Source organism: Falco cherrug, chromosome 6, assembly GCF_023634085.1.
Source record: "Falco cherrug isolate bFalChe1 chromosome 6, bFalChe1.pri, whole genome shotgun sequence".
In the NCBI taxonomy this organism is placed as follows: domain Eukaryota; kingdom Metazoa; phylum Chordata; class Aves; order Falconiformes; family Falconidae; genus Falco; species Falco cherrug.
In genome coordinates, this window is record NC_073702.1 from 48,709,364 (window position 1) to 48,736,877 (window position 27,514).

Genomic DNA, 27,514 nt, shown 5'->3' on the forward strand with positions numbered 1-27,514 from the left:
TTTATCTAAAAGTTTTTGGAACTCCCTGTCTTCTCTGGTAAGAAAAAGCTGCAACTTTGAAGTGTGCTCAGGCACTCAAAAACTCAGAAAAACTGGCTTTCACAGTTCGCCATGGAAGTCTTCTTTTCTGTATTAATTAAAGAACTGTAGTAACTGGTATGTTGCTGCTGCTTGTAGATTGCATCTGCATGGTTTAACACTTCCGTAGTGACTCTGCCACATTTCTCCTCATTTGTTGGACTTCAAGAGTATACCTAAAATTATGAACCTGTTGGATAAAGATTAGCTTCATGCACTCCACAATCAGGACAACCATGTCATTATCTCAGCCTTGAGATACCTCTTCCCACCCCAAAAGCAAAGTTTGTAAGCCATGGCTGGGACAGCATGCTTAGCAGTAGACAGGGGAGGTTATTGGCCTTTCAGAATTTTTCCCTAAAGCTTAATTGAAGCACTACAAGTTATCTTTCCTACTTGGGTAATCAAGATATTATTTCAAAAGAAATCTGAGGCTTAGACACTTTTCTAGGATTTCAAAAGCCTTTTGAAATTTATATAGAGATTTCTGAAATGTGAGTTCTACCCAGGTCTGTTAAAGCCGTATCATCTCAAAATATCGCGTTCCCTTGCTGCTCAATTACTTTGCACAATAGCATGCCCAACCAGCACTGAATTACTGCGAGGAGAAGTGAATTCCAGAACTTGGGGTGACAAGGGAGTCTGGTTCTAGCTGGCATGTGCAAGAAATTATCTGAAAGTTTATTTTCTGCTTTATTACTGTCTTGGATTTCATTTCCCAACCTTTTCCCAGGTTACTGGAAAATGAAGAGGTGGGAGGGGTTGAGCGAACAGCTCTTGAAGCGTAATTGTTTGGTTTTGCTGCTGTGGCCCATAAACCTCAGAAAGGAGTAAGCAGTTTGTGTGCATGATGGGGGGTGTGGAGCAAAGCAGTCAGAGCAATTGCAGTGCCATTCATTTGTGCTTTACTGGTTGTCGAACTACATGCCAGTGGGGTCATGCTGGGTTCAGGAAAAGGAAAGAGAAACGAAGAGGGAGGAGGATGAAAGATTCTCACATGATGCTGAGCAAATGAGTCTGGACTGACAAATCAAGCTGCATTTGCTGCAGTAAACATGATACTCATTTCTGTCTGATACTCCCCCAATATAACACTGCATATCCAGTTTGTTCCGATTTTGTTAATTAAGAATTAATTAACTAATACTGTTCTCTGAGGCGTCACCTTGTTCAGTTCCTTAAAATGGAGGCTTTTCTAACATTTATCGCTCTTTTTGGTGTATAAATGTTTCTGCTCCTTTCAGCTTCTAATTCAAGAGGAAGAGGTGGAAAGTTATCGGAGCACTTGTATTTTTGAAGTTTAAGACGAATCTGTGACTGACTTACCATCTCATTGAGTTGTGGTGTTTGCTTACAGGGTGTTGTGGGAGAGAAAAGATGGAGACACAGTATGATGCATGCAAAAGCCCTAAACTAATGAAAATCTGTTTTGTAGGTCCTAATTCCTATGGTAACCTGCTGGGACATCCTTTTTATCAAAACATAACTCTACAAAGGGTGCTAATATGCCCCCCAAAAAGGCCAAGTGCTGTACATCAAGAGCTTTTTTAAACCCTGGGCATACAGCAGGTATACAGGTTCATCAGTTAAGCCCTTTATTGTGGTCCACACATAGGTAGCCTTGGGCTGCCAGAGGAGCTCACTTGCTATCAGCCTGCCTCATTTGCTGTGGGATGAAAATATCTGCTTTCAGTGATCAGTGGGCAACTGATTGCTAGATCAACACTTTTTCTGTTCTCTCTACTGCAGTCTCCAAATGAGATAATATTACAGGTCCAAACTTCTTAACAACATGGCTGATGCCTTCTGAATGCAATGTGGAATGGCCTGAGAAGCACATGTGGAAAGTTGTTAACTTAGAATAGCAAAAGAGGTGCATCGTGATTCAGGGTATGTCTATAGTAGTGAACAGTAAGCCATGTGAGGTTGTGTGGCTGTGTTTAAAGAACTTCTCCTACATGAGCTACCCTGCATAAACCCAGTGAGGATTTCTGCACGGCAATCATCTGTGGGTGTGTACTGTGGGATAGACATGGTGTGAATTTTACTACATTTCATGTTATGGTATTCTGAGGTGGTGTTTGCTCCCTTTTGCTTGAACCACACCTGCAAAATCTCAGGGCTTTGAGTATGTAGTCTCAAGATAGGTGGCCTATGCCTGACTGCAAGTTTCCAAAAGTAGGATAGGCAGAGTAAATGGAGTAAAGGGAGCAGACAGTAATTTCTAATGCGTATTGCTGCTGCTCCTGCTAAAATTTTAGGTTTCCTTAATGTCTGCTGACCCATATGTTCTTTTGGTAACGTCTTGTTCTTCTTCCTTACATGCTTTTGCTCAAATCCATGTTTGTCTTGTGGTTTGGTACTCCTATCCTTGCTTACTTGGTCAGATTTCTTTTTACATCAGCTGTGAAAATAGAACAAGTAGGGAACAGGTGGGGGAATAAAAGCATGTGATGTTTATCTGGTAGCTTGGTGCTGCTGAATTCAACATGGCCAGAAGCACAGCTAGGAGAGCAGTCTGGGCTGGCGAGTAGGGGGATTGCCCAGTGGCCATTCGAATTCTCAACTTGCTGCAGAGAGAGAGCAGCATAGTGATCCCCAAAGTAACAAGCTCCAGAGAGCTTGTAAGGTTCTGGATCAGTGCCTGTTTTCCTGTGGTCAGCTTCCTCTCTGTTTTATCCTGCCAGTTTAGCCTGTGTTTTCCCCGGGGAGATGGCTGTAGGCTACATGATCTGGAAAATGGTTGTAATCCAAAGAGACACAGAAGAAAGTTGTTGTGTCTCAACTTGTTCTTTACATGAAAAAAACTTAACTTTAATGGAAAGGATTTTCTGTTTGGGGATGGTTATGGTTGGCACTGAGGAAGCTATGGATGGGAAGTAGTATGATTATGAGTAAATTTTATTAGGTTGCTGTTATGCAAACATAACTTTTCTTTCTTCTTCGTAGGGGCAATTTGTTGTGGTTTTCATTGATTTGGTTGTTTTAAATGTTGCTCTATTAATGATAAATAGCTGATGCTGTAACTACAAGAGCTGTTGGCTGAGAATTTTTCTTTGCTACAATACTGAAGAGAAATGGCTCCTAAGGGTTGGTGACTTTTTGTTTTTAAATTTTATTTCAGAAATTCTACGTGCTAAGCATTCTGCTTCAGAAATAAACAGTGAAGTTTGTATCTTGAGAGATGCAGTGTTACTGTTTTTCTGTTCTGGAGATTTACTGTTTATTTTCAATATAAAAAAATATTGTTGTCAGACAAGCTGTGCGTCTTACCTGTTTACAGTCCTTGTTAGACTCTGTCAATTTGCTTTGATAGCACATGGGTCATTAGTATTTATCGTTTCATACACCCGAGTCGATGTTTGTAAACTAGTGACTTTTTTTATGCCATTAGGAGATTCCTTGATGTAGCTGAAGACCTCAGGAGCCCGCTTCCCATTAACTGTCAGGCAGCTGCAGTCCCCGTAATGAGTGGGACTCAGCACAGGCAGGGAGGTGCGTGGTTGTCTGGGCTTTCATCTGGTGCTTCGAAGCTATGGTGTCAGCTTTGCATTTCTGATTGCCCTAACTTGTGTGTGCTGTAAAGCTCTTGTCTGGACTAGCAAATAAGATCCCGTCGTGGATCATTGTAGGCACAGAAGTGTGACTATATCGATCTTAGCAACTTATTCTCATCCTGTGTCTGACAGATATAATAATTTGTTCGTATTATATTCTGTTCTCGGACATCTGTATTCACAGATACACAGTTTTTATTTTTAGTTAAGGTTGTTTTACAAACACAGATCCTTTGCTTGTTAAAAAAATGTAGTAAGAAATTATTCTTTCTTTAAATGAACTGGGAATTGAATGCTACAGTGAGATGCCACATTCAGCAGAACAAAATCATAGTTCTTGTTTGGGTGGCAGTCCTGCCTAGGCAGCCGGGAAGGCCAGGTGCATCTCTTGAGCCTTGTGGGCTGTGCTTTGCGGTGGTGTTCACTGCTGATGAAAGTGCGAGCCTGCGGGCACAGCTGCAAGGAGGTGTGCCTTCAGCAACAGCCTCCCCTGCACAGTCTTCATAGTCTTAACACCTCAGGTCCTTAATCTGAGATCTGAGCCAGTGACACTGCACCAACTCATCATGTACACCGTGGTGTTGGTATTGTGGGACCAGGAGTTACCTAAAAAAGGGAAAGGGGGGGGGGGGGGGGGAAGGTGTAACTTTGCAGTGAGTCCACTTAAGATCTCTTACATTTGGTAGACGAAACATTTCTATTAGCTGAGTGTTTGGAGAAAAACCCAAGTTAGTTAAAGTTGGCAGCAAAATGCATGCTAGCTTTAGTGAACCTGTTTAAAAAACAAATAAAGCAAACCTTCCTTTGCACTTTCCCTGATCTTGGCAAGTATTGATTTATTAGGACTAACACTTTTCTTAGAAACAATGTTTTCTATGCACTTTCAATCAGTGGGATTTTTTAAGACTGGGAATGAATTTCATATCTGAATTACGAGTATGAACTTTTCAAAATAGTAATTTGCTTAGCGATTAAGTGGTAAGCTGTGGCTTGAATCTTTTTTTCCAAGTTGGCTTTTTGTAGATAATCTCTTGAAGACTGATGTAATTCCAGATCCCATAGGTTGAAAAGATGGCAGGCAGAGCACTGGCACTGCATTGTTTGCTTATTCTGTTTCTTGCTTGCTTGAGTGAATATAGGGCTTTTGGGGAAAAGATGTTGCAACCTCAGGGACTTCCCTGTATAGCTTTGCAGAGAAAATATTTGATACTGATTGAAGTCCTTGCAACACAGTTCAGTAACTGAGTTATTTTGGGAGGACTGTGAGGTCTGCAGAATGAAGGGAATGTGTTTCCCCAGCAGTGGTGCTTTGTCACTAAATTTAGTGCAAGAAGCTACTGTTTTTGTCATGTACTTAGAATTTCCTTTATCTAGAGTATTGCATGAATAGCTTAACACGTAGAGGTTAAAGTTAAAAAAATGGTTAAAAACATGAAAAAATCTAATAAGTGGTATAAAGTATGGCTGACAAGTACCATAATTAATTTAAATGTACCTCTGCCCAGCTATTCTCAAAGGTTGAGTTTGTCTTGCAAGTAAGTTTTTAGCATGAAGCGAATCTTCTCCTTACGGGAGCATGTTCTGAGGTAGAGTTGTGCCCTCCAATAAAAATTGAGCTTTTTCTTCAAGGAGGTGTTTGAAATGGAAGTGAACTTGTCTACTTTTCCTTCTTAGAGCCTTGAATAAACAAGATTTGGAGAATGAACCTTGTTTTCTGTCCCTGAAGTTCATCTCAGTAAGGAATCTCAAAGGCACTTCGGCAAAAATATAATGGCAGCCTTGTTGTCTGTCTCCCGTTAAGAGAAGAATTTTTTGAGGATATGCACTAGGTGTGTTTGGTGTGCTTAGCTGAGGGTTGCAACATAGCTGGTGTGGAAGGAAGACAGTTCTACAGAGGGTAGCAGTCTGAAAATGAAGGGGTTTTTCCTCGTGGTCTCCATCGTTGCTGTGCCCATGTGTTTTTCCAGTTGCACAGGCAGTGGGAGGCTGTTAGCTCGCTCACTGCCTCGACAATGTGACCAGCAGGGCCTTTGGAAGACTCCTTGAAACGTGCTATTATCGGCTGCTTTGTGGTGAAAAGAGGTCTTGCAAATATCTTGAAATTTAAACAGAGCTATTGTGGGTTTTCCCTTTGAATGCATATGTGTGTTTGTCAGCCAAATCATTTGTTCAAAGTTAATCTCAATTACAGAGCATATTGTTCATAATCCCCCATGGCTCCAAAACAATAGCAGAGTGTATGTCTGCTTGAATATATATTTACATACTTAGATGTGAAATATGTTTGCGTGTATATATAATTTTACTTCTAAAGCGGTGATTCGTCTTAAGGAGATGGATATTTCATGCGGGATCCTGTCTTTGGAGCAGCACCATCCTCCATCCTAATAAAAAAGCTGCAGGAAGGCCTGAATGGAGTGAGCAGGGCTTTGATGCTGCAGCCAGGGAGTTGCTGCAGTTGCCTACGCATAGTGCTGGGATTCACACTAGCAAAACGGATGGTAGGGTAGAGTCTGGGGCTTTCAGCTTCTTGGAGACAGGGAGGTTTTTTCTGTCTTTAATTTTAATATCTACAGAATACCTCTGCTTTTCTTCCACTCCCTGAACATAAAGGAACTGATGGGCAATATCTGGGAAGTTCAAATAAATCCCAGGTCCTATATGCTTTGCGCAGTCCCTGCAAGAAAGCTCCAAACTACAGTAACCTGTCAGTAAACTTAGGGTGTCATTTAGCGTTGTAGGAGCTCAGTTAGTGAGGTGCTCCACACTTTTCAGAGAGGGTGCTAATCGTTTTTCAGCTGTAGGTATTTAACAGGGAATCCTTTTAGTAAAATCTTGGCTTATGTCCACTGAGATACTCAAGCAAAACCAGCAGCTGCATGAAGTGTTTATGGTGTAAATTTTTGCTCCGTGGTGAATGCTCTAATCCCGTCACACTCTGTGTATAAAATTGTAGTGGTATTACCGAGTTACTGTAGTTTCCTTTTCGCTGTTTATTGGGTCTAGGTGTATTCCTAGAGTAAGTTAACATTATTATACTATATAAGGGTGAGTTGTTTTTTTTTTTTTTTTCTTGTGCTCTTTGTAACTTTGGGTTTCCTGACTCTGTATAAGGAGTTTGCTTCCTCCTTCCTTGCTGGCTGTGTTGCAATAGTAAATTGGTGTGCTGTTTCAAAAGTATCTCTCCTGTCGGTCTGATAAGATCATACCACCAGGAAGGCACAACATTATAATCCCAAGCACAATGTGATCCTGTTCATTTTAGCTCTTGTACTTGTCAGAAGGACAAGAATAAAGGTTGTTCATGGGTGAAAGGTGAGGCTAGAAGTTAAGATAGTCGGAGATAAAACTGGTAAGAGAGATAAATCCTGCACAGGGACATTTCAGTTTGTAATCAAGGTATTATCTAGAAATGAACTTAGGAAATTCCAGCCACATGCCAGAATAATACAGGATGTAAATCTGACACTGAGAATACAGAACTGTAATATGGATTTGTGAGGGGGGGGGGGGGGGGGGGGCGGAATTATTTTGTCCTTAATTTTTTCTTAGATTCGGTGCTACATTTGGAAATACAGTCATACCAATACCATAGGCAAGAATAATAAGATCACTCTACAAGAAACAAGAGATTTCTGGTAATTCTAGACTTGCTACATTTTACTGGAAGAAAAGAGTGCTTTCCAGAAAAAGCCTCTGAAAAGAGGCAAAATTTAAGTCATGCCTTAGGGTATGGGGACTTCAGCCCCTTAAAAGAATCCTGGCAATTACCTAACCTGCCAACTTTCCAACAAGATAAATGGAAGCACTGTAGCTTGAAGGTGCCTTGGTTTGAATGAGATGCAGTAAGTAAGGTCTCTCTGTTCTTTACAGGCATCATAGATCTGATAGTACTTATAAAAGAAGAATAGAGTTGGTGCCCTGCTGACTAAATTGTCCTCTAGAGGAGTATTAGTTACAGAGCTTCTTTGTTAACTAGGCTGTATGCTTAAACCACTGTGAATTTCTCTTATTAGTAGGCTTTTTAATAGCTTTACATATGGATAGGCTAAGTAAATGCAAGTAGTTCCATGTGATTTACGTATGTAATGTGTACATGTACAGTATTTTATATATAAGTAAATGTTTGTGATGTGGAGATTGCACATGACTTCATTACAGTTCTGTTAAACTGAGGTAAAAGCAAGCATTAAAATACTGATAATAGGAGAACAGTAAGTCGACTTCTGCTCTTTCTGTCCAGGTGCTTCACAGAAAGTCTTTCTTCTCCTTCTCTTTAATTTCCCAATTAGATTTTGTGGATAACAGAGGTGTTTCTAAAGCATTTGTGTGCTGGAGGTTTCCCAGTTGCTTGCCTACTCAGGCCTTCTACCTTAGAAGACTAGGTAAGGCCACAAAGAGTATGTTAACAAAAAATACAAAGGAATGCTTTGCAAAGGGTACTTCTCCTTTTAGCCCGCTGTAACACAAAGTAAAGGTATGCAGCACAGCCCAGGCATCTAGATAGGCAACAGCCTTTCATGCCATCCTGAGAGCAACCTCATTATGGGCTTTTATGATGGGTCTGATGAATGAATGCTACTGTAGCATCCTTGGCAGATGAGTTGATTGCCAAGTTCCCCAGCCCAGGGAAGAGAACCCAGTGCTTATGCTAAGCACACATGAGGAGTGAGTGCAAGGCATCACGGGTCTGCTGAGCCCGCCTGACTGCTCCCTCTGCATCAGCTGTGGGAGCGCTTTGTGGCTCTGCTCTTTAAATAGACTGGCATCATGCAAGCTTTCCTCTTTCTTTCCGCCTTGTGAAGGAGTTGCGTCAGGTTGGTGAGGAAATCCCTGGAAAGCAGGCACTTGAGGAAATGCCTGGAACTCATCAGTCACTCCGCCCTGGCAGGAGGCTGGAGAAGTCAGATGGGCCCTGATGGGAAAAGTCAGCTTCATTCCTGTCCCCAAGTTCTTCCCCATGTGCACACTTGGCAAGCTGGGGAGATGCTTTGGGGAGTAGTCAGGGTTTGCTTTGGTCTCTGAACAACAAATAATTTAATCACGGACAGTGGTAACTGCTTCATGGCTTTTTGTTATTTTGGCGAGTTTGTTTTTCAAGTACTTGATGGCTTGCTGAAACAAATGAAAGCTTTAATCCACACACCCTTTTAAAAACTGATATTCTAAACACAAACCCCTGTGTTTTCTGTATCTTCTGTCAGTTGGGTGCCTATCTGGTTTTTTACTCAGAATTTGTATTCCTTTAGAATAGGCTATATTCTGCTACATTCAGTTTTCAGGGGTTTATTATATGCTTTTCAGCAGCATTTGTTTTATCAGCACTTCCTGCAGCATTTGTTACACATCATGACAGCAGCGATTTGATTCCATTTAGAAGAATACCATGTTATGTATGAAAAAGCAATAATTGCTTACCTGTTTGCCAGATACATTCTACTGTGAAAAATCTCTAGCGTTGCTCTATACAGTATCAAACGGTGTTATTTCTTGTTTATAGTTTCTACAGTTAATAGTTTTGAAAAAGAAACAACAAAAATAGTTTATTGCCCATTTCACAATTAAATTTCCATTTGTAGGGATCTGGATATGTACTCTTGAATGAATGCAGAGTCCACACATAGACTTAAGTTTCAAACGTAATTTTTGTTTTTAATATCCCTAATGAAATACATGTACAATAATTTTGTGCTTGTCAGAAAAAGCAAAATGAACCTGTGGTGAGAGTTGTGCTTGAAGTGTTCATGGAAATTCATTGGAAACAAGGTCTACGAGGTATTCTGCAGAGAGCTAAATCGGGTGGGTTGTATTATTACCTTTTTGCACAGGGAGGAATAACATCTACCATTCTAGGTGGCTTCTAATGAGTGTTATTGGAGTTTAAACTGTTAACCCTATTCTTTCCATGCCTTGGAAGGCTGACTGTCTGTCTGGGGCAAACTAGCTGTGAGCCTCCCTCCTAACAGAGGTAGTCAGCGTTGGGCAGGACTCTTACTCTAAATACAACATTTTGCATTTCATCTAGCTTTCTGTAACTTCTTAAAATAACTTTATTTTTTGTTACGTAAATCAGGCAGCAGTAAGGCTTTGCTTCCTGAGCTCATTGCTTAGGCAGAGCCCAGTTCCTTTTGTGCTACTGGGACAACGGGTCGCCTTGTCTACGTTATAGCCACTTGCATGAGCCAGACAAGTGAAGTCAGTATCAGCCAAAGTCATACCAGTTACTGGAAGCCTCAAAGGTCACTTAATAACCTGTTTTATATGTGAGGTAGCTCTCGGCCTTTTCGTTACACTTTAATTTGCTGATGGAAATAGTAACGTGGCTCCTTAACCTGTGCCTTGTCAATAGTCACAGAAGCACAGCTATCTTTGTGCTTTTCAGTTTGTATGAGATTTTCCTGTGATGCCTAGGAGTTAACGTTTTTCCTGACAGTTAAGAGACATGCACTTGCTTTGTCACAGCATTCTTGCTTTTTCATATCTGATTTTACAGTGATTTAAAAAAAACAAATTACTCCCACAGATATGAAGACCAGTGTAACTCCCATGTTACAGCTTTAGGGAATATGCCCAGCAATTCGTAGTTAGAATTCAGACATGCTTTGATGTACAGAGGAGATTTCTCATTGAAAATATAGCAGTTGTGAATGGAAAGGGAGCAACTGTTTAACAGAGTATTCAAATAAAGTTGAAGAGAAACTCTTGAGTTGTGCACTGGTATCTGATGGAAATAGAGTAGCAGCCTTCCTTGCTCTGGGGTAGCCAGCAGGTCCTGTGCTGCTGCTGGGGGCAGAGCCCCCTTCTTGTGTCTCCTGCAAGGTAAAAGAGCTGCGTGTGAGTGTTAGAAGGGCTGCTTATTTTACACCCTTCTCTGGTTTTGGTGATAGTTTAAAAAGTGAAGTATATAAGCTGTGATTATAATGGTAGCAAACCCCAAAATGAAATACTATGTGAAAGTGAAACTGATGTATCATTTTCATTAGTTTTAGTATGCTCAGGCAGAATTTGTGGGATTAATTTTGAAAGCTTAATCCAGATGGAAGAGGTTAAATTCAATGTTGAGTGAATTTGGTTCCAATTCATTTGTTGCCCTTGCTTGCTCTTCTTCTGAAAGAATTGGAGATCAAGTGGAGAATTGTACATACTATCCTCATTTTCTGCCATCATTTAACTGCATGAACCAACAGTAAAGACAACCTCTTAGTTATCTGCTGAAATAAGTAAACAAGTGGACCTTGTCACCTTGCCAGCTCTCGAGTCCTGTGGCCTGTGTGTTAGTTCATATGACGACTTATGTTCTTTTTTCCTTTTTCCTCAGGATTTATCTGGATCCATTGACGACTTGCCGACTGGAACCGAAGCAACCCTGAGCTCAGCTGTTAGTGCGTCAGGCTCTACGAGCAGCCAAGGGGAGCAGAGCAACCCTGCACAGTCTCCATTCTCCCCTCATGCTTCTCCACATCTCTCTGGCATCCCCGGGGGCCCATCACCTTCCCCTGTAGGCTCTCCTGTTGGAAGCAACCAGTCAAGATCTGGTCCCATTTCTCCAGCGAGTATTCCAGGTAAGTTTGTTCCGACGAACCAAATTAAACCAATAAAGGGGTTTATTAAATAAACAAATACTCCTGTATTGCAAATTCATTTATTTTCTGAGAATCCTGCATTTTCAGGGCCTTTTTCTGCAAAAAATGCATGCTTAAAGCAGGGGTAAATTCCATCTAAACTTCAGCTGCCAAGTGCTTGGAGCACTCAGAATTCTGAACTTGACTCAGCATGTGTGTTTGAAAAATGTCCTAACCATCTACCAGTGCAAATACTTGATCATAATTTTTGTATTTGGTTTGTGTGTCATCTATCTGTCACATATTTCTCTCTATTATTTACAGGGTCCCTTTTCTGGTTTTACTGTGTATTTTTGTTGGTTTTGGCTCTTGAACTTGTATGGTGGTTTCAGACCCACAGGATAAGGCAAAGATTTTCCAACCCTATATTGTAATAATGTAATTTTGGACATGAGTACAGAATATTGTATCAGATATTTTGTAATATTTGCAAAGGTCAAGAAGTTACTAGGAATCCAGCCACACCAGTAATAATTGAAATGCCAGTGGCATGCTTGCCACTTGCTTTGTTGTGCCACATAGAGTATGACACACAGTCATTTGTGTACATTCACAAATTTGTGGACATCTGTTAAGATACCCAGAAGAAAAAAAACATGTGCATTAATTCCAGTTTTTACCTTCTCCCCACTCATCTGGCATGTTACTTGCAAGGGGTCAGGCAGCAATGTGTATTTGGTATTTCAGATAAGTTTATTCTCTTGCTGATGCTTAAGTTTTTGATTGTTCTCTGACATTTTGAATACTAGGGAAATTCCTAAGAGTTGGAGAGTGCTGACATTACCCCAGGGATAACATCAGTTGCTGACAAAACCACAAAAAAACCCCAACGTGAAGCTCAGTTAAAAGAAACAAAAGCAGTAATGCCTTTTCATTTAGATGTGCTGTAAACCAAATGCAGGTTAAAATTCAGTGAGTAGCGTGTGTTTTGGTATTCAGTACAAAGGTATCTGTGTAAAGTATACATGCCTGTTTGTATACAGAGGTTAAACTGGATAAGCAAAGGGGAATAAGCTCAGTGCATGCAGGAATGTTGCATACTAAATGTGGCCTGAGCATGTCCAGCCCTGACGCTGCCTGCGTGCCCTGCAGTTATTTCTTCCCTCTCCAGGCGCTCGAACTGGCAGCATGTGCTCAGGTGGGGCAGGAATAGCAGGGACAGCAGCAGGACTGGAATATTTGCATTATGTGCAGTATGGTAGCTTTGTGTTTGCAGCATATTTCCCAGCATGTGGTGCAGAAGCCCATCCCTGTTGTTGAGTGAAGCCAGATAGTTCACCCAGCTGAAAGAGGAACGTTTTCCCACAGGCAGATTCATGCAGGTAAATGGATTGGCATTTTAGTAGCCTGATTGCTGAATAGGGAAAGAATGTTGTGACATTGCAAATAGCTTTACTGTAGCCATGATAGATAAGGTTGGGAATAGGACAGTGTGTATGGGAAAGTAATAACTTTTATGAAACCAATTGATCTCTGTGGGCTAAAAATAGAAGGGCTGTGGGCCCAAAGGTCAGGATCAGAGTCGCTTCATCACTTCAGCTGAGCCCAAAAGCTCATTTTTTGTTGCTGAACTAGTGAAAAATATTGCCTCTTCATACAAACCGTGCCACCATTTTGCATGGTGGTTTTCTGGTCTGCTGCCATAACACAAAAGCAACTTTTCCTCAGGAAAGATTTTTATGAATGGCGCTAAATCAAAATCACCCACCACTGTTTCCCCAGCATGGGTGAGCTCGTGGTCCCTGCAGCTCTTTTGCTAAAGGTGAACTCCCAGGCATAAGCTAATGCAGCTCTCTCCGGAGGGGAGCTGGGCAGCTGCCGGTAGCATTGCTGCTGCTGGTGCTGCTGCCGTGTTTCTCAAGCTACAAAGTGACACAGGCAAGGCTGCTATTTAAAATCCTGTGACTAGTGGGACACGGCTGGGTGCTGGGGCTTTCAGGCCGTATGAATTAGACTGTGCTGTCACCTAGGTCTGTTCCCACCGTTGTGCTTCATTACTGGGACTTCGGTAGCTTTTTTCATCAGCCATATTCACAAGACCCTATGAAAAAGTAACAAAGAGCTTGTTTGCGTTTCTGTAGCTGTTTGCAGCATTCAGGTTGTGGCTGTTTTTAGACATAGATTGTGTAGTGCAGCATCTCGCCTTTAATAATTTTGTTCGCTGCTATTTTCCTCTCTGTTCTCACCCTACCCTTGTTTGTTCTGACCTCATTCCTCTCCTATTACCTCCTGCGATGTTGTGCCACAGCTTCTCCATGTGACATAGATTGGCTCTTTCAATCATTCTCTCTCCAGCAAGTCATTGTAAAATGAGCAGCTGTTGTGTTGCTGATAGCTATGGCTAGGGAAAGCCAAAATGTTGCAGGGGGTTCTTGGTGGGAAGGCCATTAAAATAAAGGTGTTGCTTTCTCAGGGTTTACTGGAAGAGAAGCATCCTTTTCCCAGTGCCTCCTTCCTTGCAACAAATTTGAAGACTAATTTAACATCAAAAGGGCAGACAAACAAACAGCCCCCTATTAAACCTCCCAAACGGCTGATTCTCTTCCACTGCCTGTTTAAGCTGTCTCCCCACCCCGCTGCAAGCCTGCCACCCCACATTGCTTTCTGTCGCACTCGGCGGATTTCACAGGCATGGACTGGCACAGACAGCACTGACATTGGCACGTCCCTAGCTCAGTGGGCATTTCCTTCCTGTGCTCTCTGAAATACTGGACAGATATTTTCTGTGGTAAGTGGCACACACATATACAGCCTTTGTTTCCATTTGCAGTACTGGAATAGACCAGGGAGATTAACCCCTAAGAGCAGAAAAGCAACTTTGACGGGTTTTGTTCAGAAACATAGTTTTCTCTCAGAACAGTAACACCTCTCATTTAGATGCACATTCATTACAGGACTGAAATCCCACTCTTTTATGATTTTTACAGATTCAGAATGCATTCTGATTTCCTGTTAAGTAGATCATTATTCTGCTTTGCCAGAAATCCTGATCCCTTTATTTTGTAGCCATCTTCATAATTAGGGTACATGTTCTTCCGAAGAATGAGATGTGATGCCCTGCACTGCTTTGGGTCTTGAACTGTGCCTGATTCAACCCTAAACCATTAGTGGAAGCTGACGCAGCACATCATCAAAATGCACTGTTGTTGCCAGAAGATTTAGTGGCTGTTAATTTAACTTCTCTCTCTTTCTGTGTTTTTTTTTTCTTTCCCTCCAGCTCTAACCATTCCAGTTTACTAACAAAGCAAAAATGTAAATAAGCTAAACTCCCCTTTCTCCCCCCATCCCCAATTTTGATCTCACTGGCCAAAGGCTTTTGTCAGCTCTTTCTCCCTTGCGGTGTAAGCAGCAAATTTTTTTTGTATTAAGAGTTCTGTGGAAGATTGCTGATAGGCCAGGAATCCCTTAACCCATGATGGACAAGCAGATTTTATATGAGTTAATAGAGTCTAGTGTCTGCAGCAATTTTTAGATGTATAGAAGAGTACACTATACTAGTAATGAATAGCAAATGCCGTCATTAGAAATACGTAAAAGAATTTTTTCATGTAATCAGTATTTTGACTTGCACTTTTCGTACGTTACAGTTACTTTCTGAACAGAAAGCTCATTTTCACTGTGTTAAGCATCAACTGCATTGTTGTTTTTATTACAATTGTATTGATGTCTTCTTTCACCAAGGAGCTTGGATATACAGCTGGAGTTACAATTATCAGGAAGAAATCCATGTGTGGATACTCCCACTTAGGAATGTTATTGCAAGTCATCGTAATTTATGCGAACCAGTGGTCAGCACTATCCTCTGATTGAAAAGACCCCAAATTTTTAATTGTGATAATTATATGAGTCAATGGATGTGTTCCATTCAGTGGTGAACTCTACTCTCTGTAGACGGGGAGGTCTTCCCACCTGTATGGATCAGGTAGCTAGCTTGAAACTCAAGACCCATCAGAATTACAGCTAGCACTCCAGGCAAAAAAGAAACAAGAGGGGAGTGGGGTCCCCAGAGAAAGCTGTAACAAGAAATCTTGCCTTGGTGTGCATGTTAGTCAGTGTGTGGATGGACTAGAGTGGCTAAAATACTGAGAGAATTAAAAAACGAGCAATAGTCTATCATAGTCCAAAAGGACATTTTAATGCAAAAATCTGAGTAGGGGAGCGATGCTTCCTTTCATATCTTGTAAAAGGAGAAGCCTAAGAGTTGAACTGTTACCAGAAGCAGCTGCAGTAAGACAAGCTGATCAGGCCGATCTTGTTTTAAACAAGAATTTGGAAAAATCTTTTGCTTGAGATTGAGCTATTCCACATGCTTACTCCATTGACCACCACTACCGGTACGTTACACAGCATGGACTCTTTTCAAACATTATTTGAAGGATAGGAGACTACCATATGGAAAGTGACCAGCACTGTTTAACATCTTTGTTGCCAACATGGACACTGGGATTGAGTTCACCCTCAGCGAGTTTGCCAACGACACCAGGCTGCGTGGTGTGGTTGACATGCTGGAGGGCAGGGATGCCATCCAGAGGGGCCTTGGCAGGCTTGAGAGGTGGGCCCGTGCAAACCTCATGAAGTTCAACAAGGCCAAGTGTAAGGTCCTGCACGTGGGTCAGGGCAATCCCAACCACAAATACAGGCTGGGCAGAGAACAGATTGAGAGCAGCCATGAGGAGAAGGACTTGGTGCTGGTAGACAAGAAGCTCAACATGACCTGGTTTCTGGCCCAGAAAGCCAACAGTATCCTGGGCTGCATCAAAAGAAACGTGGCCAGCAGCAGGTCAAGGGAGGTGATTCTTCCCCTCTACTCCGCTCTCATGAGACCCCACCTGGAGTACTGCATGCAGCTCTGGAGCCCCCAACATAAGAAGGACATGGACCTGTTGGAGCAAGTCCAGAAGAGAACCATGAAGATGATCAGAGGGCTGGAGCACCTCTGCTATGAAGACAGGCTGAGAGAGTTGGCGTTGTTTAGCCTGGAAAAGAGAAGGCTCCAGGGAGACCTTAGAGCAGCCTTCCAGTGCCCAAAGGGGGCTTACGAGAAAGCTGCAGAGCGACTTTTTGCAAGGGCACATAGTGATAGGACAAGGAAGAATGTCCTTAAACTGAAAGAGGATAGATTTAGATTAGGTGTTAGGAAGGAACTCCTTACTGTGAGGGTGGTGAGGCACTGGAACAGCCTCCCCGGAGAAGCTGTGGATGCCCCGTCCCTGGAAATGTTCAGGGCCAGCCAGGTTGGATGGGGTTTTGAGCAACCTGGTCTAGTGGAAGGTGTCCCTGCCCGTGGCTTCCAACCCAAACCATTCTATGATTCTGTGAATTTATAATACTATATTTTTTGTTGAAGTTTTACAGTTACCCTAAAATAATTACAAAAGAAGAAAGGGGCTTGTATCCTTGTAAAATGGATATGATCCCCCTGTCCAGAAAGATTATTTTAACACATCTATCAATGTTTCCCCCTTGGCTTCTCCGGAGGCAAAAATCTTGCAACAGCTTGTTGCAAGGAAGATGCATGCTGTTTATTGGCATCCAGACCAGAAAAAAAACAGAACACAAAGTGCCATTGACGTAGCTATGTTCTTAATCACTGCTAGTGCACAAAACATCTATTCAGCAGTTTTGCAAATCTAGAATTCTTACAAATTAAATACATGAATGTTTCACATAGCAGTAGTTCAAAACCCTTTCTTTTGAAGGGTTTGAACAACATTTAGAGGTTTTCTGTCTTTTGAGAAGAGGAAAAATAAGCAAATTGTAAGGCACTCTAGGTTGAGGCATTGTTTCTAGCATATGGAGCATCTAACCTGTGATACCTATTAGAATTTGGCCCAGGTCACAACTGATGAATAATCCGTTGTCTCAAGGCTTTGTGAAATAACTAAATAGTCTCAGTCTGGTTTCTTGAGGAGAGCCCTTGCTATAAAAGGTGCTCACAAACTGCTGCTATACTCACAGTCTGGCTGGAGAGATCAGGGAGGTATCCTTCTCTGCAGAGGTGGTCTTCCCAGAACAGGTGCAGGAGATGAAGTGAGACAGAGACATGCTGTTCAAGTTCCTTCTGTTAGATTTTCCTGACAGTAGAGGGTTTCATATTCCAGCGTCATCAACGTGCTGTTTTTCATCAGCTCTAATTTAAGCATCAGATAGAAAAAAAATAAATTACCAAACCCAGCATGCCCTGTGTGGTTATTTTTTAGGGGTTGTTTTTAGGTTTTAGTTTTAAGTGTTTTCAGTTGCTTAATATCTGGTTATCGGTATTTATATTTCATGGTTACCCATTTCAGTTTCAGTGTTTAATTGCTGTCTAAGCCAGTGTTGAACATTTCTGCCCCATGGACTGAATATCGTGGAGGGTCCAGGGCGCACAGCACCGAGGGCTGTCCAGCACCCTGTGAAGTCTTAATGTAAACCTCCCCCAGGCAGCCAGATAGGTAGCGTTCACATCCCCATAGCTGTGCTCTGCCCCGTACCAGGTTTGTCCTCTTTGTTGATTCCTGCCAGGCCTGTTTTCACCATGCTGGCGATTGCCAAACAGCCAGTGCGGCAGGGCATCTGCTGCTGCGCACGCCGTGGCAGCATGTGTATGGCAGGCCACGTCTTGTAGCTGTGTGAGTCATTGGTAGCCCCGTGCTAGTACAAATCCACCTAGAGTATGACTGCTGTTGAAATCCAATTAAAATCTTTGCATAATTATGCATGTGCTCTGGTTCACGTAACAAAATTCAAATACTCTTAACTGCAGCCGCCAAGATTTGACAGGTATGTTTGTTGTTAGTTTTAGATGTATAGTTTAAGGCCATCATTGGACAATTAGTGTTTACATTTAATCATTAATCTGTGCATTTCTAACTTTTTTTGCTGAACTCACGTATTTTCCAAGAAATTTAATACAGTGTATATTTGGGTTTGAATGTTCGGGTTTTTTTGTTCAGTCATTATTTGGCTACACAAGCACAGATTCTCTTTCCTTCTTTGTGTTGCCAAATAGGGCATCACAAACATAGATTCTCTTCCCTTCTTCGTGTTGCCAAATAGGGCATTAATTTGCGTATTATCATAAATTAAAAGGTTGTCTTTCACTCCCTCATCCTTTGCAATACTAAGCAGTGATTGATGAGCAAATGGGAAAAGTCTCTCAGTTTCCATCAGCATGTTTTTGTTGTTGTTGACAGATGGTTGTTATACCTAGATAAAATAAATGTTTTAAGTGGTTTGGTTTCTGCGATGGAGTAGGCTATTGCAGTTTTCAGTTTTTCAGTGGACTCTGTATCACTGCCATTAGAGATATTTAAAACGGCCGTCATGCTTCATAGTTAGTGTCAGACTTGACTAGATGGATACGTGGCGTCTCCCTTCTTAGAAGAAGGAACCTGAACAATTGCAAATATGGCTTGAATTAATTCTGGGGCAGCTGGAAAATAGCCATTTAGCCTCAAAAGAACATTTTCACTACCTCTAGATAATAACGTTTTTAAAAATTAATGAAAAGCAAGATATTCTCTCTCCTCCTTAGGGACAGAATTCATGCAGGTTGAGCTGTGGCTTGAAAGAGTCAAACAGCCCTTTTGACAGCATCGCTGTGTAGGTAGATAGGGAAGTCAAATTGCAAAGTAGGTTTTTAGAAAGCAAACACAAAAGAACTCACTCTGGTGGTGAGCTTTTTTGTTTGTTCCTCATCTCCAGATAACAGTGGACTCAAATTATTGTGATGTGTTGATTGATTACAGCCGTTAAGTTTCTTAGTAATCAGTTTCATCACTTATTCTCAATTCATGCTTGCACCTTTGATTTCTCTTCCACAACAGGGTGATGTGGGTTGTCGTTGACTAATGAAGAACAGAATTGGTTTCGGCGTGAGACAAACGGAATGCCGACACCAATCCCAAAATGCATTAATCTTTAATAATCCACATCTGCATGTTTATAAGTGATATAACCAGGGGTTGCTAACGTTGATACTCCCCCTTCCAAACAGAAGCTGACATGGAAGTTGGTGTTCGCAAACTGCATGAGAGGCACGTGGCCGCACGTGGTGTGTGTGACCTTGCAGAGGAAGCTTACCAGATCAAAGTTCTCAGTTGATTAAAAATACATGAAGAATTGCTCTGCTTCTGCACTGGTCTTTGGAGCTTATCGTTGTCGGGCAAGATGAAATATGGCATGATAGATCTTTTCTTCTAGGAAGATCAGACCCACCAAATGGTTTTTGGAAGTGGGTTTGCCTCAAGGTGCTTTTACTCTTTATGCATTCAACTTGCCCTTTTCTTCCCCATCCCTGAGAACCATTGAGACCAGAGCTGTGTAATGTGCAATATAATGCAGTAAGAAAAACTAGATTATCTAAAAGTTTGTTCCTTTTGAGGATGGTATTAATGACAGTACGTACATTTTGGTACTGTAATGCCCGCTAATCAGAAGTGGTGGACTAGTATGAGAAGCAGCAGGCAGGACTAGCAAAATAGTTAATCGCCACATAGCAGCACTGCTCCAATTTCCACCTGCTTGCCTGAGCTTGAGAGAGTCAGGAGGAGCAGGGAGGAGTGAAACTCCATTGCTGCTGGTCTTTCGAGTTAATGCCACCTGACGATGAATATTTGTTCTGAGCAGTTCTTATATGTAGCTGAATCAAAGGAAAAGAAATACGGATAAGAAAGCGCAATTGCAGTTCACATTCACCCTTTCTTTGGCATCTTGCATGTTTTCACATCATAACTATTATAAATGAAAGCTGATACATGGTTTTGTTAGAACTTGGCGATGTTAAAATTAGGAGTTAAGGTGGTTATTAAGTGGTAAATACTGGAAGTGTATGTCTGCTACATTTGTGCTTCTAAGGATCTTAAAAACAGTAGACACAATGAGGAACAGCTTAGAGGAAAACTCTCCTTATAGTTATAAATGCAGTGTAGAGAATGAGCACTGATAATGAGAAATTCTTCCTTTTGGAACTTGGATTAACTCCCTAAATGGAATTCTGAAGTTTTAAGTTTCAGGTATGTGGCAGGGTAGGTTTCGTTTCTGGAAGGAAGAAATGAACCAGATATAAGGAAGAAATACTACCCTGTCCTTTGCTAGGCACTTTCAGATATTTACCACCTGCATCAATTATAATTTTATATTCCGGTTAATTGACATTTATAAAGAAATTGAGAATGTTTTTTCTGCAGCCAAAGCATATCTTTTTGCATTTGCAAACATGTAATGTTGTGTCCCAAGTAATTACAAATTACTAAATCCATACAACCCTTTGCAATCTTCTACTTTGGTCTAAATGCAAGCAAAGCTGTCATTTTTTATCAAAGGCTTAAAAGGACAGAATAAAAAAATACAGCATGGTTACAGGGTTTGGATTGTTCCCCAAAGAACATAGACACTTTTTCCCAAGGGTTTGCACGAATTTAAGAAAATATAATTTACAAAATCTAAAAACAGTTCAGAGGCCCCATAGAGGTGTGAGGGAAAGCAGTAGGCAAGCTGCGGCTGCAGCCTCTCCCAGCCCCTCTCATCCCAATTCACACCATCGCTTTGGAGGGACGCGGTGACACAGAGTGCAAAACATGTGGAGGGGTGGTTAAATGAGACTTTAGCGAAAGAAAAAAAAATGAAGTCAGTGGCTGAGCTTTGAAGAGGTCTGTCTAGTGCAGAGCAGCGAGCGAGTGGTGAAGAAAGGAGCAAGCGCCTCATCTAATCTTTCTCCTGGGGACCCAGGTGGACAAATTGGCAACCCTGTTCACAGCCCTCCCCCCCAGCTTTGTAGCGTAAGAACTGCTAATCGGATCCATGCTGCTGCAACTGTGGTTAGTTATTAACAGAATAAAAGCAGATTTCTTCAAAAGAGCGGGTTGGGGAAAATGGCTGTACAAAATTGCAAGGTTGTTAGAATCTTAAATGCACAGCAGTCGGTTTTTCCCTATTCTGAATTAGGCGATGAATACGGCCTTTCATCTGTCACTGTGCCCATTTCTTCAGAAGGCAGCCAAATATTAAGCTTCTGAAACAAAAAAAAAAAAAAAAAAAAAAAAAAACCAACAAAAATTGTTTGAAAAAGGAAAAATATTGAGGAGCAGGAAGAATAGGGAAATGAGAAGGAGAAATCAGGTTTTGTTTTTATTAATTTGGCCTGGTGAGAGAAATACGAGCTTGCCTGCTCTATTCAGTTCCTGCATGCCAGCCGCTGTGAGCCACCATTTCTGAATGTGGGGATTAGAAAAGATTTAACTGGTTGCTATCCTGGGCTGCGCTGTTCTGGATCAGCCTCCAGCAGAAATACCCTGGGCTGGGAACTCTACCAAGCTTAATGGAAATAATGCATTAAATGAACACAGAGTTAGGCAGAGGTGAAAGCGGAAAGAATTTGATCCACAAAAATGAAACTTCTTATAACTGTAAAGTGAAATTACAGGTCTGGAGTGGGTGTTGCTGAGGGTAGGGAAGCAGTGATCCCTAGATTTAGACTGAATCATGCCTTCGCTTATATAAATAAATAAACAATGCAGCCTTAATTTTGAGGAGCTCTAGTGCCTTTCTGGTTTGCAGCAGGATTTTGAAATTTGGAGAAGAATAGTCCTCAGGCAGACTTGCTGTGGCCTACTGGAAATCCATTCATTATTCGGGTGAGTCGCAGCCTTTTGAAGATTTCCATTGACAGCTTGCTTTGGGCTTGTTGCCAGAATCTCAGGAAAAAATGCTGTGGTGCTGTGGAGCTTAGTTCAGTCCAAATGCAGAGGTGTCTTCTGGATGGGGCACGGATAAACAGACCCTCTTGCAGTGTCTGCTGCCGCCTTCCCTTCCCCTCCCAAGCAAAGTGAGTTTTGGCCTTGGGGGGGCAATATATTTGCTTTCCTGCCCCTTGCCACTCAGCCCATTATCAGTTTAGGCAGCACTAACTATTATTTCACTTTATACTCCAGGGTATTTGTTAGAAGTCTTCATACCTTACTCAGAGGTTACACAACTGGGAGTGAAACTTGGATGCCTAATCTGGCAGACCCCAGTTTCAGCTACTTAATTATTTTCTTTAAAAAAGTCCATAATATATTGAATTATTCTGTAGTAAGGGTGACATTTGGATGGTGTTTCATAAGTAATACCTTGGGACTACATGCTGAATGATGAGCATGAAGCAAAATATTGACTACCTCATCCTGTCAGTGTCAGCTTTGCTTTGAATTAAATGTTATATCATGTCGAACAAGTAGCTTCTGGTCATGAAGTTAAGATGTTTATGCTATTGCATGTGTGTGGAGAAAAGTCAGAGCTAGGGTTCTGCAGGCCATCTTAGCTCAGTGTTGCATATTTTAATGGAGCTTTTAGAGCAATTTAGCACTTAGGTTACAGTGACATCTCTGAAACTTGCTCACAGCCTGTCCTTGTTATGGTAAATGTAACACAAATATGAAAAAGAAGATAGAGTGTAACTTTCAATGATTAGTAGTCTGAGAATTACATTCTTTTATGAGAAGTGAGGTTTTTACCTTTTGTTGCTTTTATGTGGATTGTGAATACTTGTGTGTGTTAGGGCATCTTGTGTCTTTGGAGCATGATGCATTTAAGAGGTAATACGGAAAATCAGGGCCAGGCCCAACAACAATCTTGCCAACTTTTTGTCATGCGGAGTATCCATAAATCTGGCTGAAGTTGATAATCTTCGTGTTTACAGAAGCTTTGCATTGCTGCGGCAGAACAAATCGGCCACTTGCGATCTCACCTTCAGCAAGCCACGCAGCCAGCCACCAAAAGCATCCCAAGGTGGGAGGGCTCCAGGTTTGGTCCCAGGCTCCCAGGCTGGAGAGGTGGAAATGGTCTCAGTGAGCAGGCGGCAGTCCATTACCAGCATTGCTGTTGCTAGCAAGGGGTTATTAGCTGCAGCGTGGAGCTGAGCACAGCCGGAAGGCTTCGTTTGAGTGCACTGGACTCTGTATTTCTCCCCCAGAGCAGTTCAGCGGGGCCACAGCTGCTGTATCTGAAAGGGTCCTCTTGTTGCTGGCCTTTTAAAGCATCTGCACTTAGGTTACTATACAGATACAAGGAAGGTTTTAATATTGTATATACACATCTTAGTTTTGGGGGGATATGTAAGCAACCCTTGCTTTTTACCAGGATGAATAAATCATTTAAAAAATACTATTGATACAACAGGAAGCTTGGCCACAATGCATAAATTAAGGAAGAAAATAATCCTTATTCTTAAGGGGTCATATAGGCTTTGTAAGATGAAAGAGATAACACAAACCACATGACCAGTTGCCCTTTATACTACCCATAGAAAAATTTATTTCCTTTGAGGTCATTTGCACCTCACTTCCAATTTCCTGAAAAGCTCATTTAAAACAATCTCAAATAGAAGCCTATTTATGATCTTTCATTTCTGATGCAGGGATCCGAGACACAGAATGTCCCTTCTGGTCTGTGAACCTTTATTGTCACATCAACTGTGTGATGTAATCCCATTATTTTATCAGATTTCATCTTAATCACTAGGTTTCCTGGACCTCATTATTCCTGAAAGGTAGTTGTTTCAAATTCCAGTAATGGTTTAATTATCGTTCTAAACATCGTGCTTTTTCCTCCCTGATAGTAAACCACAAATACATTTTTTCAAAAAAGTCACAAAATCACAGCTTTATTTTTTGCCTTGCTAAATAATACTCTTTCAGTCTCCTGTCACATCAGGCTGGTAGCTCTTCCTGGTTCCCATTCCAGTTAGCATTAGGCTTTCTGGTTTTGTCTGCGAGGAGGCTCACCAGTGACACACATCAGCAATGCAGTTATGTGTCCTTACCTCTACTGGAAACAATTCTTCTAATTCATCCTAATAATAAATCTGTTTGATCCAGGGTGACATCAAAGGATTTTTATAACCTTTTGTTAGGTTATCACCATTTGCAGGTCAACAAATATGGTCAGATTTTCCTTCCTTTTCTTCTCCCATTTCTAACTGACAACCCTACTGCTCTTCAGTTATTCTGGTCTGTGAGTATAAATGTTTACATATTTGTTACTCCAACCCAAAAGGTGGTCCAGTTTCTTAGACAGTATTTTGATCATCTTTTGTATTTACTAAGATTGCCTGCTTTGTAATCAGCCAATGTCATTAATCCAGTCCTGACTCTTGATTCCTAAATTAGATTGAGAATTGCCCCAAAGACAACCCACAAGTTTTTAAACTTATGCCATTCCTCCAGCCTAATGTTCCCCGTTTAACACAGGCTGTGATCAGTCCCCCACCCACCCTCCTGTTTCCCGGTTCCTCAAGGCATCTTAAAATTCCTTTGCTGTTATCCCACCTTCCCTCCTTAACTAGTAATTTCCCAGGGGGGAACCTGTTATCACTGAAGTGCTTTCTTAATTCAGCTGTTCAGGCACAGTTCTGTGAGGTGTGGTCCAACTGGTGCAGGGTACCACTACTGAGCATCCTCTGGTGTGACTACAGTGATGGGAGCATAAAGCCCTCTGCGTGTTTCTAAATGTTACTGATTTGGGCTGTAATTCGTCGTAAGGACCCTTCTCAGCAGGGTATCAAAGGTCTGCTCTTTCTTGCTATGTTGGCTCTAAGGAATTTACTTTTTACACTTTAACTGCAGATTTCATGGCTGTGGTCATAATGCAGTCGCCATGTAGTACTTTTCTCAGTCCATCCTTTCCAAAGGTGCGATTCAGTCTGTCCTGACTCTGTTTCAAGCACAGATTTTCAAAGTCTCATGCAGAATACTTAAAAGAATATCTAACATAATTTAAAAAATAGAAAACTAGCTTACAACTGTGCTATGAAGCATTTTTAAATTCTCCCACCTGTTAAACTGATGTTTTTTTTTAAATAGCAGACATGTAGGCTGTTGGTTTTGGTAGTTTTAACAACTAATTTTACAAGATAGCTATATAAATTTGAATACCATTTTGCTCCTCTGATAAATCTAGGTGAAAGAACTAGTGTGGCAGCATTTATCCTTTTAACATGCATTATTGTATTCGCTGCGATAAAAATACTGTGTAACATCCATTGTATTCACTTTGCATAAGTTTTGGCAGGTGGAGTATCTCACCAGTGTGGCAGCAATATTGTGCAGAACATGGGGAAAGGTTATCCCTGTTTAAACTTCAATCTGTGTGTCATTGCGTCAAAGGAGGCAGTAGCCTGTCAGTGAAAGGAGTTGTTGGGGTTTTTTCCCTCCTTTAAATAGCCATAGAAATTATCTTTTAAAAGAAAAGAATTTGTTTTCCATTTGTAGAAGTTTTCCTTCCCTAATAAAATAGAAGAGTGTGTTCATGTATTATTTAAAGTGTCTTTCAAGAATTCCAACTAGGATACTGGTTGAAAGAGAGAAGGATTAATATCATTTAAAGAAATGGAAAATCTTTAAGGTCATTTCTTTTCATGACAAAGAAACTTTAAAAGCATGGCAGACAGGATCTTCAAAGGTTTTTAAAGTCCTGTCATCAGCTCCCAATCAATAGGAGTTAGATACCCAAATTAAGAGTTCAGTTCAAGTCTTCAAAGGTATTTGGGTGCTTAACCTCCTTTTACCTTTCAGATCACTTGGAAGGATAAAATGACAGTTTGACTGAAAACATTTTGATGCCATACTTTCATGTCCCACACCTGGATAATTTGTAGCACCCACTGATAATTAGCATAATGGCTACTTCTCTTGCAAGTTCATTACTTGTTAAGAGTATGTGTTGCTGGTCTTGTTTACAAAATGGTTTTCCTTTGTGAAAAAAATCAGAATTAAACCTAAAAAAGTGAGCTAATAAAATAGTGTTAATGTTTGCAGAGGCTGATAATTGCAGTGAATGCGCGAAACTCCTGAGTCTGTATTCGCTAAGGATGCAAATGGAAATGATTTCTTTGTAACTGGTCCTACATGCACTGTTTTAGGCTTTGACTTTCCCAGTCCATGCTTGCACGTCTGCCTGTGCAGGATAGGGCTACTGCCAGGTAGCTGAAGTTACTATTAATGTAAAAAAATTAAAGACCATGTATAAATGTATTCGAACTATGTGGCCTAGCATAGATCTTCCAGGCACTATGAACGTCTCTCAAAGTTTGCCAAACCTCCATCTAAAGGAGAATCCCACTGGGAGCTGTGTGGTGCAGTCAGGACTACCCCTGCCTTTATTTTTAATTTTTTTTTTAAATTTTGTATTTGTATTTGTAAAATTCTCAGATGGTTCAGATGTACTTGCAGTATTCTGTCTGATAGCAGTGCCTCGGGCATACACAGTGAAAGTGGCAGTGCCCTGTGTTAATAACATGGAATTGCTGTTTGTGTACAGTCTTGAGTCACTGAATCCTTCCTGTCAAGCAAAAAGCGTTCGTTATAATGCAGGCACTTACTGTCTCCATAGCCCGCTCTTGAGTGGCATCAAAACATAAGCCAGAATATTATTGTCATATGCCTTAGAGTTCATGAATGGGCCCTGGATCCCAAAGCCTCAGGCACTGAGTGGCATGTTTGGTCTTTTGGAGGAGCAGTTCTGCCTCTAGTCCAGCATTTGCATCTCTGAGACAGTTGTCACAGCTGCTCCTGGTAATGTTGACTGTCATGTTCTTTAGTGCAAATGCACCTCATCTGAATAGCTAGGCAGTGGTTACACTCCACGTTTTATGGATTTTCTTTTGTTCATTATCAGTCCGGCCTTTCTTTACAGTTGGTGCTGAGAGCCAGTTGCTTTGAGGCTGGGAAGTGGATGGGGCAGAGCAGACACTTTAGCTTTCCTGTGTTTACGTCCAACTTGGGGCCCTTCATCTCTCTAAAGAGCTGGCTCAGCTGCCCACTCCCCCCACCAACCCAGCTCCCAGCACCAGGACTGGCCGCAGGATTCTTGCTCCCGCCACTGCAGAGGGGCAGCTGCTGAGCGGGAGGAAATGAGTCTCAGCAGGCACAAATCTATTGCCTGTGTTTTTATTCTTTCCATTTCTTTCAAACGGAAAACAATCTGAGCAGTTTCTGAGGATGAGAGATATAAATCTGTCTACTGCTGTTTATACTGTGCTTGTCGCTACAGTGTCTTAAATGCTTAAAGTATGTATTTGCTGCCTAACCTGAGGTGGTCTGCAAGCCGCTTGGGCTGTCAGGAGCAGGCATGTTTCAGACCAGCAGTGGAGAGGAGTCCCAAGTCCAGGCGATGGCTGGGTCTCCTCCTTACTCCTGCTCAGGCTGTGGCAGGTGGGCTGTTAGGCACGACACTGTTGGGGTGTTGTGCAGTGGGAGAGTGGTAGAGTGGACCCTCCCTGCTCGACACAGTCTTGTG

The 27,514-nt window shown here is 41.6% G+C and overlaps 1 protein-coding gene across 1 annotated transcript in view; it reads left to right on the forward strand.

The window, feature by feature from the left end:
- ARID1B (AT-rich interaction domain 1B) overlaps positions 1-27,514 on the forward strand; it is a 336,635-nt gene that overhangs the window by 224,667 nt on the left and 84,454 nt on the right. Inside the window, 1 exon segment of the mRNA XM_055714492.1 lies at positions 10,954-11,197. Coding sequence (XP_055570467.1) covers positions 10,954-11,197 — 244 coding nt within the window.